The sequence below is a fragment of the Acomys russatus genome, chromosome 5 (assembly GCF_903995435.1).
Source record: "Acomys russatus chromosome 5, mAcoRus1.1, whole genome shotgun sequence".
Lineage (NCBI taxonomy): Eukaryota > Metazoa > Chordata > Mammalia > Rodentia > Muridae > Acomys > Acomys russatus.
Window position 1 is genome coordinate 42535807 of NC_067141.1, and position 16329 is coordinate 42552135.

The window sequence follows — 16329 nt, forward strand, 5'->3', positions numbered from 1 at the left end:
TAAGCTTTAAAGCTTCGGGCGGGGAGTAGTCTTTGTAAAATTACACCCTACGTTATTAGAATCATCTGCCAAGTTCTTCCAAGGGCTTGGTGGTATTCATAACTCAGTGTCCAAGCTTAACTAGCCCCAGGAAAAGTAGCACTTTGCAGAGAGAAACTAGGACACAGGAAGGAGCCAATCCAAGCTGACAGTGAGGGAAGGAGCCTGATTTCCTTCCCATTCCCAAAATGCACCCTACCAGATGACAAGCCCGAAACCACTCTGGACTCTCTGAGGACCAGATCTCATAATTTACAAACTGCCTTAAAGCCACAGCAAGATGGCCTTGTCAACAGACATGGTGAGGTTCTTGGAGATCCTGGTCTATTGAGGGCTCCCTCATGACTTACAAAGTGAGCAGAATACAGACTCACTTATTTACAAATCATCTCTTCTAATTAATGCTGCGCTGGCTTGTGGGCCAGGTAAGACTAAACCTAATTAAGGACATGAAGTTAAACCTTTCATGCCAGCCCATAATTCTCTTCCGCCTCTTCTCTCCTATTTACTCTGCCTCTTAGATCATGTAGAGTCCCTTAGTACAGTTTTCATACAATTTAGAAAATCACCCTAGCCCTTGTTTCACGCTGAGAGCTCTAACTATTAAGACCACAAAGGCGAAAGCCTTGCTGGCAGAGCTTTGGGAGAGGGGACCACATGGTAGGGAGGTTCCCCTGTTAGCTTAGCATTTGTACCCATGTACTCTGAGGGAGCTTCCAGGACTGAATTTGAGGTTTAAAAGTTGTCTCTCTTTTCATTCTGCAAATTTGATCTGGGACTCTTTGACTGACACATGCCAAGTAGGACATGACTAAATGACCTCCTTTTCAAACACACAAACAGCCGATCGCTGCACCGTGGCTAGCACGAAGCTTCCCACCACCTGATAAAACTGAGGTGATTTCCAGTTTGCCCCCACTGATTTCTAGTTTGCACCTTGTGGTCCAAAAGGCTGCTGAGCTGGCAAATAGGATCAGATGCTCTGTCTGAAATTAAGAATTAAGGTAGAATATATGGTTGGTATTTCCTATTATAATTATATGTCTGGAAACCAGGAGAGGCTGAAATGTCTTCCACAAAACCATCCCACTCCTTTGCTTCTAGAAAACGCTGTGCTAAATAATTCTGAAAGAAATTCCATAGACTATCCCCCATATCCCTGTATGTGCTTATTGACATATATTATTTCTATCAAGATTCCCATTATCAACATTAATTGAATAAGCACCTGATATCTAACACTGGGAAACTACAAAAATAATAACACCTGGATTTCCCACGTTTTCAGAGCCACCAAACTAAAAATTTGAATGAATTTGTTTGAATGCATCAAATGCTACTCCAAATATTTTCTTTCTGGTGAGATTTTTATGTCAACTGAATCACCATAAACATTCAACTCTGGATGCAAAGCAAAGGCTTTGTGGGCTTGGAAAGCTGCTATCAGCAGAATTATCTCTGATGTGGCATATTGTGCCTGCCTGCAGCTTTAATTACAAGTACCCCTTTATATGTGGCTACAGAAATTAGGAAATAAATTGATGGCTGCCACATTTCTTAACAGAGTGGAGAATGGGATACATTTTCCACTGTGAGCTTGAAGGAAAGGCATTGCCAAGACTGTTAAAACAGATTTCGCAATGGCAGGCCCATGCATCAGAACAAACACTGCTTAAGAAGTACCAAGTGGTTCTTTGTAAGAATTAACGATGGCTTTGCAGTGAAAGGAGAGGCTCTGTCATCGAACATTTCCAGGAGGGTAGCCAGATTTATTGCGCTGCAGCCCATTTTCATTTTCATTAAAGGAGCTGGGAGAAGCTACAGGCATAAAATTCTAAGGCTAAAGAGGTGACTAATGAATTAGCAGAACAAAATGCTCTGCAAAGCTCAAGTCAAGAATGCCAATAGACGGTTAAGGAGTTTGTCTGTTTCTTTCTTTGGGGAAACAGCTTCCATCTGCTCTAGGTAGTGATGGCTGTATCCTCACCCCGCAGCTTTTGCCCCTGTAGATGGGATGGAAGAGAAGAAGAGAAGCTGACAATACCCTAGGCCTGGTGACACCCGAAGAGTTCCATAGCATTTATAGGTGAACATAAGCATTTGCAACAATGATGCGGTTATAGCCACTTCCGTAGGAAAATCCCCTGCCCAGAAAAGGAACCCCAAGACCAGTCACAGCTGAACCCCTAGAGATTATGTTACAAGAGTCCTCTCCATTCAAATGGAGGAGACACTCTTATTTCCTATCCAAGTCTCACAAAATGTAATTTCTAATTTGTTGTCTGAAAATTAAAGAGTGTGTGTGTGTGTGTGTGTGTGTGTGTGTGTGTGTGTGTGTGTGTGTGTGTGTGAAAATAATGCTGGATTTGTTGACCTTCACTGTCTTAAGAACATATAAAATTATATAATTTTTAGCTAAATCTAGCTTCTATCTTACACAGAACATTCCAAAAGCCATCCACTTGCTGTGAACAAGCCTCCTCATGCCATACAGGAGAGCTAACAGCATGAAGAGAAAGGTATAGATAATCATAGAGAGGCATGCCTTACTTGATCTCAGCTTCTCTCTTGATCAACCAGGGACCTAAAGGCCTATAGTAATGGTGGGCAAGGGAGACCCGAGTGAAAAATAAAGTCAATTTTGAAAAACATGTGACTTGGATCAGTTATACACAAGCATGCTATGTCTGCATTGAATATGAGTAATATTTGCCCACTTTGCACTACTGGAGCTTCCTGACGATTACACTTTCCATGGTTTAGTCCCTGTAGTATCCTGCTCAGTGGTCAGGATTGGTCTCATTTACCAGAGAAGGTACTCACTGTTCAACTGACCAATACTGTTGGCATCTGATAATGGAGTGAGTTGGAAACTTCTAACTAGAGCACCAAGCCAAAGTAATGCCTAGGTGACCACGTTTAAAATGCATGCTAGGGAGATGTCTTGTTATTTGCAATATGAACCCTTAGCAATTCATAGACACATAATAGATATCAACACCTTCTTATCATAGACTGATGGGATGGCTCAGTGAGTAAAGGTGCTTGAGGTCAAGCCTGAAGACCTGAGTTCAATTCCATGGTAAAAGGAAAGATATGGCTATCACAAGCTGCCCTCTTACCTCCACACATACACCACTGCATGTGCCCACTCCTGCCCCTAAGTAAAAAATAATAATAATTACTTATCATGACAACCCAAAGAGCTCCTAATTTCAAATCACATTAATGACTTAATAAGGGTTGATTAATTTCTCTGGGCAAAATTATCTATGTGTGTTGAGCTGCTAACTCAACAGGTCTGATTTCTACATATATAGGAATATAGCATTAAAAATTTCTGTTTAATTGAAATCTCAAGATAACCTTAAAATTATGTTTAACCCAGGATATTAACAACAGTTTTACCTCCCAAACCATTTAGTCGGTTTTCTAAACAAAATGATAAAATGTAGCTTGTTGATTTACTTAAATACTTACCTTTTATTCTGCAAGAGAAGGGCACAATAAGTTGTAGATGATGGGCAATAGTTAGAAAGCCATTGTGATTTTCATCTGACATTCAGGATTGTTAGGTGTGGTCTGTACAGAATCTTGCATTTCTCTGTATAAGAATTAGTCCTGGCCTACACAGGTACTGTTAGTGGAGACGCCTTGAGCAGCACATCAACTCTACTTTCTCATTTATCGTGGTTTATTTCTTCCCCATCATCTCTTTGCTTTCATATAAATTAAGTGTACTTCACTTCTCATTGGCTCCAAGCTGAATAACAGACGCATTGCTTTAGTCCTTCCTTGTGCTGCTGTAGCATGGCATCTGAGGATAAGAAATTTATAAAGCACAGACTCTCATATTTTACAGGTCTAGGGAACAGAAAATCCAGGGCCTAGGGCCTTGCTGCCAGCGAGGTCCATACTTCAGTGTCATCCCACTGCAGTACGTGTAAGGGAAAGAAGATGTGTTTGTGTGTATACCCCTACCTCCCACCCCCCCACACACACACCAGGTGTGCAGAGCAAACTCATTCTTTCATCAGGCCTTCACTCCCGCAACAAGAGCATGAATCTGTTCAGGAAGACAGTGTCCTCTTGACCTAACTATCTCTTAAAGGCCCCATCCCTCCAAATTGCTGCATTGAAGATGACATTGTCAACGTAAATACGTAACAGCACAATCAAACCATACACACACCGTTTAGGTCTTTCTTTGTTTTTGTATTTTTCATTAATTTATTTATTTAATCACACTATCCTGATCACACTAGCCTGATCATAGCCTCGTCCCTCCTCTCCTCCTAGTCCCACCCTTACACCACCACCCCATCCCCGCTCCGATTGCCCCTGCCCTTCTCTGCAAGGAGAGGACCTCCCCCATGGGTACCACCTTGCCCTTGCACATCAAGTTGCAGCAGGACTAAGTACATCCTCTTCCACTGAGGCTATACAAGGCCACCTTTAAAAAAAAATCTGGGCAGGAGTTACATCTATGTGTACCTCAGGTAGCTGTTATAAATGAAAACATCCAAGCCCCACCCCAGGCCTATTGAATCAGAACCTGCATTTTTCACTAGCTTGCCTATCATATGACTTTTACATTTTAAAGGTTAAGAGACCCAACCCATCTATAGCCTTCAGAGTTCATTGCAGCCTTAACAATATGGCTGTAATAATGGTGTAAATGACTGTTGGATAACAGTGATATCCCTATGAGTCCTTGCCTGGAGCTAGAAACAGAAGAATTGAAGCAGAGGATCTCCAGAGGCCCATGATTGCATAATTATCTCTCATAATACCATGGCTACTCTGCAGCCAATGCTGAAAAGGTTTACCAAAAACCATGGGCAGCTCAACTAGACCCTGAACTCAAAGGCCCATTGCTCAGGAGATAAAATGGCACATAAAAGAAACATCCAGAAAAAAAAATATTCCACTGGGCTTCATCAAGAGTCACACTGCATCAGCCTGAGGCAGTCACTGGGACTGAAGCCAGATTTTGTACGATGAGCATAGTTTCTGTGAGTGACAGGGAGGAGTGCCTTACCTAGGAGGGGATCAGCACTAGGCAGATGCACAGTAAAGGGAAAAGGATGTCACCAGAGAAGGTAAGATCAAAGTAAGGGGAAACTTACTAGCCCGAATAGGGAGTTTACAAAAGATGTAATGATTTAAATTAAGAAGTAGCATGCATGATCAAAGTGCTCTGCAGAAAGAAGTCAGCCCATTGACCTGCTGGCATCTGTCTCATAGAGATCTGTGAGCCAGGGAAGTCAGGAGGCTGTGCCAGAACCCAGACTACGCTGCTAACAAAGACCAGGTCTGGTTGAAAACACCATTTTGAGAAATGCCTCGTTAGGACTTGGAGACTAGTTGGTTTATGTAAAGGAAAAGGAGGAGTAAGAGGAAGTTCTATCTTTGATGTCAAGAGAAGGCTGTAGAGTCAAAGCTAGAGTACAGAGCTGCTCATGACCCCCGTACTAGCAGTGCAAGCATGGGAACATCATGGGTGCTTTCTGCAAGTGTTGAGGGAGAATCTAAGCTGGAACACAAAACGCACTTAGCACATGTGCACGTGGAGTGCAGAAGTCGGGCTCCACAGAGGGACCTTTCAGCCAACAGAAAGCCACCCGTATGATGCTGGACTTATCCACACACAATGGAGCTCAAAGATTCCTACCGCTTAGTGGCATGAGTGATGAAGGACAAATGTCAAAAAGCAGCAGATTGATTGTGTGTGTGGTTATGTTACCCTACCAGGCCTATTTTTTAAAAAGCAAAAAAAAAAAAAACCAAAAAACAAAACATAGTAATATGCTACAGATAATACTTGATAACTGGCTACTTTACCAGTCTTTGTGTTTTCTGTGCTATGCTTTTGTGATTATTTTAGTATACTGTTTGTTTAAAATTGACTGTAATATAGTATGTAAGTCAGTCAACATACATGTGGGCCTTGGTACTAACCTTGGAGGGGAAAATTGAACTGTAGGGGTTGGGAATTTCTTTCAACTGGTAAAGTGCTTGCTACACAAATATGAAAACTCGAGTTCAATAGCACCCACATAAAGAGGCTGGAATAACATACACCAGGAATCCCAGCACTGGAAAAGTAGAGACAAGGAGGTTCCTTGGGCTTACTGTCCAGCCAGTATAGCCAAACCAGTGAGCTCTTGAGAGAGTTCTAGAGAGAGAGATCTTGACAAATGGACTGGCAAAATGATTTGATAGATAAAAGCACTCGCTGGCAAGTCTGATGCTGAATTAAACACCTGGGATCCATATGGTGGGAAGTGAGAATCTACACCCCAAATGTCCTCTAATTTCCACACCTGTACTGTGACACATATGTGCACACACATACATACATGCACACATGCATGCAGCACACATGTGCACAAAATAATTTAATTAGTGAATGTAGAAAATAAATAAAAAGATAGGAAGATACTCAAAATTGACTTCTGGTCCACACTTGTGTACCCTCGTGTATACACAAATGAATATGAACACACATATACCACATACAGAGAGAGAGACAGAGACAAAGAGACAGAGACACACAGACAGAATAGAGTTGAATGTAATTCACACCCAAAGGTAGTGAATAATTTGTGGGGTTTTGCATTTTGGACAGGATTTCATAAAGTCTAGCTAGCCTCATATTCACTATGTATCTAAGGCTAGCCTTTGAACTCCTGACATTCCTGCCTCCACCTTACAAGTACTGATGACAGTAATGTGCCACAAACCTTGTTAATCAATTCTTTTCTCCCGCATGCAACCATTTTTTATAATCCTAATTGATTTTCCCTTAATGTTGTCTGTGTGTATATATGCGTGAATATGTGCACATGTGTATGGGCCATAGTTGGCATACAGAGAACATGTGTGAGTTGATAGTCTCCTTCTACCATGTGGTCCCAGGAACTGAACTCAGGTCCACAGGCTTGGTATCAAGGAAGTGCCTTTCTTCCCTGAGTCATCTCAAGGACCCAGCAAAGAGTTTTGTTCTTGTTATTTTCTTTCTGTCCGTCTTTTTTTCTGAGACAGCATCTCACATACTTCAGGATGGACCAAATTTCTGATCCATCTGCTTCCACCCCTCAAAGGTTGGGATTACAGGCATACGGCCCCACATCATGTTTATGTGGTATTTAAGTATCAAACCAAGAGCGTTAGGGAAACATTCTACCAACTGAGGTCTAACCCCCATGTAATATGCACTTAAGAATGACTTAATTTTGATTACTAATGCATTACCTGATGTATTATTCTATACCTTTACACTATAAATTAGGCATGGCTATTGTTTTATATTGTGCAACCAATGTGTATTTGTATATTTACCATGTAGCTACTAATTACTAACATTCCACCTTGTGTGTGAGATCATCGGTCTGAATCATGTAAGCTTCAATTTTACTTCAGTGAAAACGGACAGAGGGCAACTCAGTGTTAACATTCATAAAATTACTATTATTTTCTCCTACTATAGAAAAGAAAACATGTCACATTCCTGAAAATGTGGTGCTCCGGACCCACAGGTCATTCATTTTCTTTGGCTTTATCTTCCTTTGCTGATGTTGAGGATGGGTTTCCAGCCTAGAGTCTACAGGGAGTGCTGCTTTCTGACACCTGGCCATTCTGGGGGTACTTTTTTATACCCAGGCATCTTGGGGTGCTTTCAGTGATATCAAGACTGAGGTTGCCTGTTCTCTATCCTTCCTAGGATCCACTGAGCTCCTGGACCTGAGAGCTGGTGTCCTTCAGTACTTCTGGGAAATGTTCTGTCAATGCCTCATCAGGCAGTGCCTCTTTCATGATCTGCTAGAATTTCTAACTCCCTCTCCCAACCATCTTTAGTGGTTGCTGTTTCTGTATATTTTCCAAACCTTCATTGTTGTAGGCTGAATATGGCTAATTTTTAAGAACCATTGTCAATATATCCTTTTGCATGCAAATTTTCATTTACAGCATTACATTTTAATTTCTAAAAGTTCTGTTCTAGGCTTTCAATTGTCTATGGTCATTCCTTACAGCTTCTTCTTCCTTGTGTTGGTATCCATATATAAGATGCTGAATGTGTCTGCTTTGTATTCTGGGACCATCTCACTGTCTTAGAGGGTCTAGCTTAGCCATCTGTTCCCATGGCAATTATTTCCAACCTGAATTTATTATACATTCCTTCACAGAGGGTCTGTGTTTGCTTCTTATCTGGAGCCATTACTCAAACAAAATAATTGACATTAGCTTTCCAGATCCCAAACCACAGCAAGAGTACCGAAGGCAAACTTGTGTAGGCACTGCTTGTGTTTAGAAATAACCAACTGAAAGTCTTTTTTCAGACTACTCAGAGCCTACCTCAGCCTTCCATGGTTGCAGTGAGCAAGTTATCCCGCAGCCTCCTCTTATAAAGTTTCTTAGGACTTTTTCCTAACATTTCATAGTTGAGCATTTGATGTATACCAATTTTCTGTGGGACCCCCAAAGGACTCCCTGATACTGCAGAAAATAATCAGGTCAGATATTCAAGGGCTGCAGGGCTTGGAAGAGCCTCTCAGATCCTGCCCTGATCTGTGCCCCCAAGCAGGCTTTCTTTTCAAATTGAATATCCTTGCATTTCATACCAGGTTAATAGTATATGTCAAGGGATTTTCTATTATTGCCTAGTATATCAACTATGTAGTCAAACTAAAAGCTTTGTGTCTGTCTGTCTGTCTGTGTGTCTGTCTCTCTGTGTGTATATACATACATATAATTGTACTTATAGCATTTGTTGTATATACTTCTTTATATAAAGAACTTCCTGCTGAGTCTACCTTGATTCCTACTATATATTTTCATTTTAAACTACAGAACAGCTGGCGTGTCCTCTGTCGCTTGTCTTTTAAAGATAAAACATTTGAGCCAGGTGTGGTGGTGCACCTCTCTAATCTCAGCACTGAGAAGGCAGAGGCAGGAGGATCACTGTGAGTTTGTAGTCAGCCTGCTCTGAACAACATGTTCTAGGCCAGGTATAGCTACCCGGTGTCTCATAAACTTAAATAAATATATAGAGATGATTGATTGATTGATGATAGAAAGATAGAGAGAGATGATAGATGCATAAATACACAAATAGATAAGATATAGATAGATAGATAGATAGATAGATAGATAGATAGATAGATAGATGGATGATACCGATAACCTGCTATTGCCTGACTTTACATTTTTCTTTGTATTATATAGAATTTTAGAGTCTTCTGGAACCTCAAAGCACAACAGGATCACAAAAACCACAAAGGCATAGTTATACCTACATCTAGTTTATTTAAAGGGATCAATCATGTTAAAAATACTAGAAATATTTTAATCATTTTATAAATGTAAACAATGGTGAAATGTCGACATGATTTGTTTTAGGTGAAGAGTTTGCCAGGGAAGTTGTGTTTAAACTATATTTTATTAAAAAAAAAATCAAATAATTTTCAAATTGCCAGTAACTCAGAATTTTGATAAAAACTTAAGAAATAGAATCCCTTTGTCTCCTGAGGCCTCTTTTGGTAAAGGAATGATTCCTTCTCCTTAACGTACCTGATTTCACACAAGACATGGTCTTCAAGTATGGACATACAACTGCCACAAATGACAAATAGCTGCAGGCAGCCCTGCCTGCCTCCCTAATTGTCTGTCTTTATTCTAGTATGTCCGGGTATCTTTTGATACGAAGCCTGATCTCTTGCTGCACCTGATGACCAAGGAATGGCAACTGGAACTTCCCAAACTTCTCATCTCTGTGCATGGAGGCCTGCAGAACTTTGAACTCCAGCCCAAACTCAAGCAAGTCTTTGGGAAAGGGCTAATCAAAGCCGCCATGACAACCGGAGCGTGGATCTTCACTGGAGGGGTCAACACAGGTAATTTGAGTGGAAAGGAAAAGGGCAGCTGCAATGATGTTGTGTCTAGAATAATTTTGCCTCAAGCTGAAAACATCCATATTTCTCTACCTCATCTCTACTCATACATGCCCACCCTCTTGCTCATCCCTCCTCTTACTGTGTTTCCTCCTTCCTTTGCCTGAGTGATAACTATACAGGTACTTTTCAACTAAGAAGAACTGCATATGAGGAATAGTTTTACTATTTAATGGATGGCAGAAGTTGTGTAAATGACTAATAGAAATTCACAAGATGTTTTTAGTAGGGCGATTATTGTAAGTAGCCACCAACTTTTTAAAGAATACGTTTTTGTTTTAAATTGGAATGTCTGCCTTTGTGATTTAAGCAATTTCAAGCTTGGTACCAAATAACTTTGTGTGTGTGTGTGTCTGTGTGTGTGTGTGTGTGTGTGTGTGTGTGTGTTTTATGTGAGTGGTATATGTGGGAGTGTGTGTGTATGTGTTCATGTGGGAGTGTGTGTGTTAGTAGTGTGTGGGAGTGTATATGTGTATATAAGTGGTGTGTGTGTGTGTGTGCGTGTGTGCGTGTGCGTGTCTGTAAAAGTGTGATATTGTATATGCCATCACTACCACCTGGCATGACTACTACATGATCAAACAACTTCAGGGGTTAGTCCTTGCCTTTCACCTTGCTGTGTTGTTCAGTGCTGTAAACACCAGGCTAGCTGGCCTATGAGCTTCCAAGGACTCTTCATCCTCTGCCACTCATTTCTATAGGCATGCTACAGATGCTCACACTATTACTGTCCCTGGCTTTTACAGGGGCTCTGGTGGTTCAATCTCAGGTCCTCACACTTGTATGGCAGTTGCTTTATCCACTGGGCATCTTTGCAGCCCTAGGGTTTTTTTTTTTTTTTTTTTTTAATTGCCGTTTCCATATGGGGTATGGATTATAAAGTCAGTAAGTTCTTTATTTTTAAAGATATGTATGCATGTGTATCTGAGAGTGAGTTTGTGCACGTATGCGTAGTGCTCTCGGAAGCCAGAACTACTGAATCCTTCTTGGATATGGAGTTATAGGCAGCTGTGAATTGCCCAACATGGGTACTTAGTATCAAACACAGAGCCTCTGCAAGAGCAGTACATGCCCTAACCACTGAGCCTCTCTCTGGATCCATGTAACTGGATCCTGTTAAATGTTTCTTAACACATTCTACATCAAAAGATGATCAAGTCCAAACCTCCATGGACTCCAAATACCTTTACCTGCATGCCATATACATTTCCATATTATGATACAGGCACGTCATCAAATGAACTCTAATAAGCACTCACAGGTAGGTTCTTATCTACAGGCCATAACTAGTATGTGATGGAGTAAATGTTCTTATCCTTCATCAGAAATTCCTATTAAAAGTGTACCAATGCCAGGTGTGGTGGCACATTCCCTTAATGCCAGAACTCAGCAGGCCTCTGTGAGTTTGAGGCCAGTCTGGTCTATAACAGTGAGTTCCAGGATAGTGAGAGTGGAAGCAGGAGAAAGAACTAGATGTCCCAAAACAACAAAAGTACCCTAGCAATTAAATTTTAGTTTGGATGATGTTTGAGTGACACAAAAACTACAAAATGTTCTACAGAGCTAGACTTTGCGAGCAGTCAATACACAGCTACACAGGCATGGTTTGGCAGTGGGCTGTGTACACAGTCAACACCCAGTGTTGTGTTATGAAATCCCAGCCCAGTCTATCATCAGCTGGCAGCATCTTTGACCGACCTGCTCAGTGAGCTCTTACTGTTGATCCTGTAAAGAGCAATCTTAGTGGCTACTCAGATTTTAGGCTCCACATTTTCCTCCTCGCTAAGTAGAAACACTGGCTTGTAATTATTTAGTTTTTTGCTTTCCTGGTGTAGAGAGGCCCACCCAGTGCAAGGCTCAAAAGAAATTCTAAGCAATTTTCTGTATTTAGAAAGTTGGATTGCTAGTTTTTGTCTTCTTTTGTGAAATGCAATCAAAGGCATGGAAAGAAAAGCATTGACATCCTAAATACATAAACCAAACAGCTCATCTCAGGTTGAGAGTAAGAGACTTTAATGACGGCTATTAAAGCTAGTATCAGGTAGAGAAAACAATGGCAGACAGAGAGGCATACTGTAAAGTTAATTTTCTTCTCCAACCCAGTCCTGGTGTGTTTTGCATATTAACATTAATATTTATGGATTTACTCTCTTTTTGTCTGAAAGTTATATTCAGCAATATTTTCATTTAGATGATGCACAGACAAGCCAGTAGGTGAAAAGGACATCTTCCCCGGCTCACCGCACAGCACACTGTGCATTAGTGCTTAAGTCTTTATTTGGTCTCATGTCTACTTTACAGTTCTATTACTGAAACCTGTATGATATTTCCATGGTGATGCTGCTTGGTGCATTCCACATGGTCAGTGCATGGTTTCTGAGCCCTTATTTAGAGTCAGACAGTCTCTTGGAATCCACAAACTGAGTAACACACTCACCATCCTGACCTCCTGTTAGGAGGCACGTCTCACATGCTGTTAGGCATCACCAGCGGATGTGGCAGGGAAACATGGAGCTCTCAAGGACTCAAAAGCTGCTATATGTGCAAGGAAATGCATCCAGCTTAATGTCCATAGAAGGGATGGCACTGAGAATGTGTGCTTCCTGGGAAATGGGAACACTGATAAGTCTAAAGTCTTAGAAACTGTATCTTGAGTCCTGTATAGAAAGGATTGCTCAAGAAGGTAACTTAAGGATTAGAAATTGTATACTCTTTAAATGCTTTCTTAAAGTCAAGATCGGGTTCCCAAGTGCTCTACTCTGAATTTCCTTGCTTTTAATTATGAGACAATCATTAACAGGAGGAGGAAACAAATAGAATGATGAATATTAAAGATGCACTTATACATTTTAGCATAAATTTGCCATTGAGTAAGACAGCATTACTAGTAGGCTTTTCACCATATATAATATAAATAGGAAGAGAAAATTGAGGTTAATAAAAGCATAGGTAAGTGACTATCGAAATGACCCTAATTTCTTCACAGACTGTAGAATAGATTAGCTTTTGTGCTTTTTGTTCCAAGGATTCAAGATGCTAATAACTCACTATGCTTACAAGAAAAGCATCCTCTAATTGTACTTACTCTTTATAGACACTAGATCTTCTCTGTTTTCTCATATCAATTAAATAAATTCATCATTTGAGTTTATATTGGCTCTAACAAATATATCTGCATTATAGCCACTCTCATGAATTCTCTTTTGAATTTGTGGGGGTTTTATAGAAATATGTCAAAATCTTATATCTAACACATTCCCCCAAGGTTAAAGGCACTCATTAATTTCCTGAAGAATGATAGAAAGGTCACTGTCCTTAAAAGATAAAGTTAATACCTCTATCTTTTCCTCTAGGTGTCATTCGTCATGTTGGAGATGCCTTGAAGGACCATGCATCTAAGTCTCGAGGGAAGATATGTACCATAGGTATCGCCCCCTGGGGAATTGTGGAAAACCAGGAGGACCTGATTGGAAGAGATGTAAGTCCTGAGGAGTGCTCTAGTATGTGACTGCTCCTAGCATCTGTAATGTGTACAAGATGATGCTTTTGAGTCTGTCTCTCAAAGTCAAACTAGTATTATGAATGGTTTACTAAATGATTACTTGGTTTCCAAACTCTGTCTAGATAAAGTCCCTGTCAATTCTCCCAACTGGGGTGTTGGCAGTATCCCAGACTGATTGTGACCTAAATGCCCTAGATGAAGGATAAGTATTGCAACACAAAAAGAGCCTCATCTGGCATGTAATCTTTGAGCCCAAAAGATGGGTAGACTCTGGACAGTGCAGTGACTAATTCTGAGAAATAAACAACCAAGGGAGTGAATAACCTCAATAATACTTACAAGACACTGATGAAATATATTGAAGAAGACTTTAAAAATATAAGTGTTTCTTGTGATATGAATTGGAATGATTAATAGTCTTTAAATGTCCTTACACTCAATGTAATCTCTATTAAAATTAAAATTAAAATGTCAATGACATTCTTCAGAGAGATAGAAATAATGACTCTAAAGTCCATACAGAACCACAGGACCTAAGGCAGTAAAAACAATCCTCAGGAGATAAAATCTGAAAATGCCACAATATCTGATTTCAAGATCTACTGTGGAACATCAGTGTCCTAGATAGCATGGCACTGGCATAGAAAAGAGACAAGTGGCCCAACAGAACTGAACAGAGATGCCATGTATCCACATGTAACCAACCAACGATGCTCATTTGTAGAAATGGTGCTGAGAAGACTGCATGTCTCCAAAGGATTCAAAATGGACCCTTAATGAGATAGAACCAGATAAAGGGGACCTAGAGAGAGACTTGGAGTGGTAGAGAGACAGAAAACTGTAATCAGAATATATAATATGAGAAAAGAATCTATTTTCGACAAAAGGGGGAAATCATCATTGAAATGGATCAAAGACATGAATATGAGATCTGAAGCCACAAGCATTTGAAAAAGAGAAAGCATTTCAAGGTGCCAGTAAGGGCAGTGGTTTTCTGCAGAGGGCCTGTAATTGCAGGAAACAAAAGCAAAACTTTTCTAGTTGGCATGAAATCAAACGTGTATCTCCACAGGAAAGAAGCAACAGGCTGAAGAAGCAACCTATATAATAAGAGAAAATATTTGCCATTACGTGTCTGACAAAAGAGTAATAGCTACAATACATAGAAGCTTAAAGGGGCACATAAACACATCTAACTTTAAAATGGAAAAGTAATCCATTAACAAATTGAAACACTGAACAGCATTAGCCACCAGGAAAACGTAAATTCCAACTATAATGAAAATGAGTATTATAAAATAAATAACAAATTCTGAAAAAAATATGCAGAAGTGAAACTCATATACTAGTGATGTTAAAGTAAATTATTCCAGCCATTTTACAGAACCATATAGAAGTTCCTCAATACTAGAGGATCCAGCTATCCCACATGTAGGTATATATCCAGAGAAAAGGGACACTATCCGCAACACATAGGGAATTAGCCTGGATGCCCAGCAACAGACGATCGAATAAGAATTATATATATTATAATAATTTATACAAAGCAGGGAATTGAAACAGATACAGAGACTCACAGCCAAACTTCCAGGTGGAGTACAGGGCGTCTTACGGAAGACTGGGAAGTGATGAGGGAAGGAGCTTCAATCGGGATGTAAAGTGAACAACAACGGATATATTATAAACTCTTTATATATACAGATAAATATATATAATTTTTCCTATATAATATGTATTATATATATATATATTTAATTATTACCTGGCCATAAAGAAAAAGATTCTGTCATTTATAGTAAAATGGAATTGGTGACATCAGGTAAAATAAGTAAGACACAGGAAAACAAGCACACATGGTCTCTCTCATGTGAAGAAGCTTTCAAAATGTGGATATAAGAATGTTTACGAGAGTCAGGAAGAATGAATGTTTGGAAAGGAGGAGTTGAATTTGATCAGTCTATGCTATAAACACGTACAGAACTTCATGTGAACCCACTAGTATGTATAAGCCACTCGCATGAGCCAACTGTATTTTTAAAAGATAAATAGTTAAAGTTTCTTTATTCAATGGAAATTAAAATGGCAGATTACACAGAGCACTGAAAAAAAATAAGTGTAGTCTAGCTTTTTCAATAAATTTGTGACTGGAGTTTATTGAATTTTGATCACTCTGCTGCTTTATACTCTCTCCCAAAGCTGATGAGCTGGAGTATGCATGGGATTTACTAAGCTCCTTGGTTATAATAGTGTTTGTTGTCAAGTCCTCCACTAGAGTCAAAGCAATTGTCTTACTAAAAGATAAACCCAGACATGCCGGTCCATGGCTGGTGCAGGAGAATCTCAAGTTTGAGAATAGCCTGGGCAGCATGCTTCGGGCACAGGAGTCTCAGAACTCAATCCAGACCCTCAATCTTAATAAATGTTCCATAATGAAGATGAACTAGCCTGATGGAACCTAGACTTTATGGGAAAATATAGAAAATGCAATGCTAAACCTTTCTCCGCTCCTCACTTTATGACAGTGTCACCTCTAATCACAGTCCAAGTTGTGTGGCTACAGGGGTCCTTTTCACCGGGACCTTACCTGATGACAGATACTGAGGGTCTCTCCAGGGCCCCTCTTTATCAAGATCTCAGTCCAAGTAGACTCCATACTTGAGGGTTGAACCCCTCACTTATAGGTTAGGATTTCAATGTTAGAACTGAGATGGGAGGGGACATAAACTTTTAGTTCATTTCATCAATGTAAGAGTGCTAGAAAATACAATTTGGTTTAGTTTCTGATTAAACCATAACATAACTGTGCATAACAGAAACTGTAACTTTGCACGAGAA

The 16329-nt window shown here is 40.0% G+C and overlaps 1 protein-coding gene across 12 annotated transcripts in view; it reads left to right on the forward strand.

Annotated features, from left to right (window-relative positions):
• Window positions 1-16329, forward strand: part of Trpm3 (transient receptor potential cation channel subfamily M member 3) — a 903922-nt gene that overhangs the window by 655761 nt on the left and 231832 nt on the right. For all 12 annotated transcript variants that reach the window (XR_007830652.1, XM_051146249.1, XM_051146245.1 and 9 more), the window contains exons 4-5: window positions 9722-9935; window positions 13346-13470. Coding sequence is in view for 11 of the 12 variants with exons in the window: in XM_051146249.1 (XP_051002206.1) it covers window positions 9722-9935; window positions 13346-13470 (339 nt within the window). In the remaining variant the exon portion in view is untranslated. The remainder of the gene's footprint in view (window positions 1-9721; window positions 9936-13345; window positions 13471-16329) is intronic.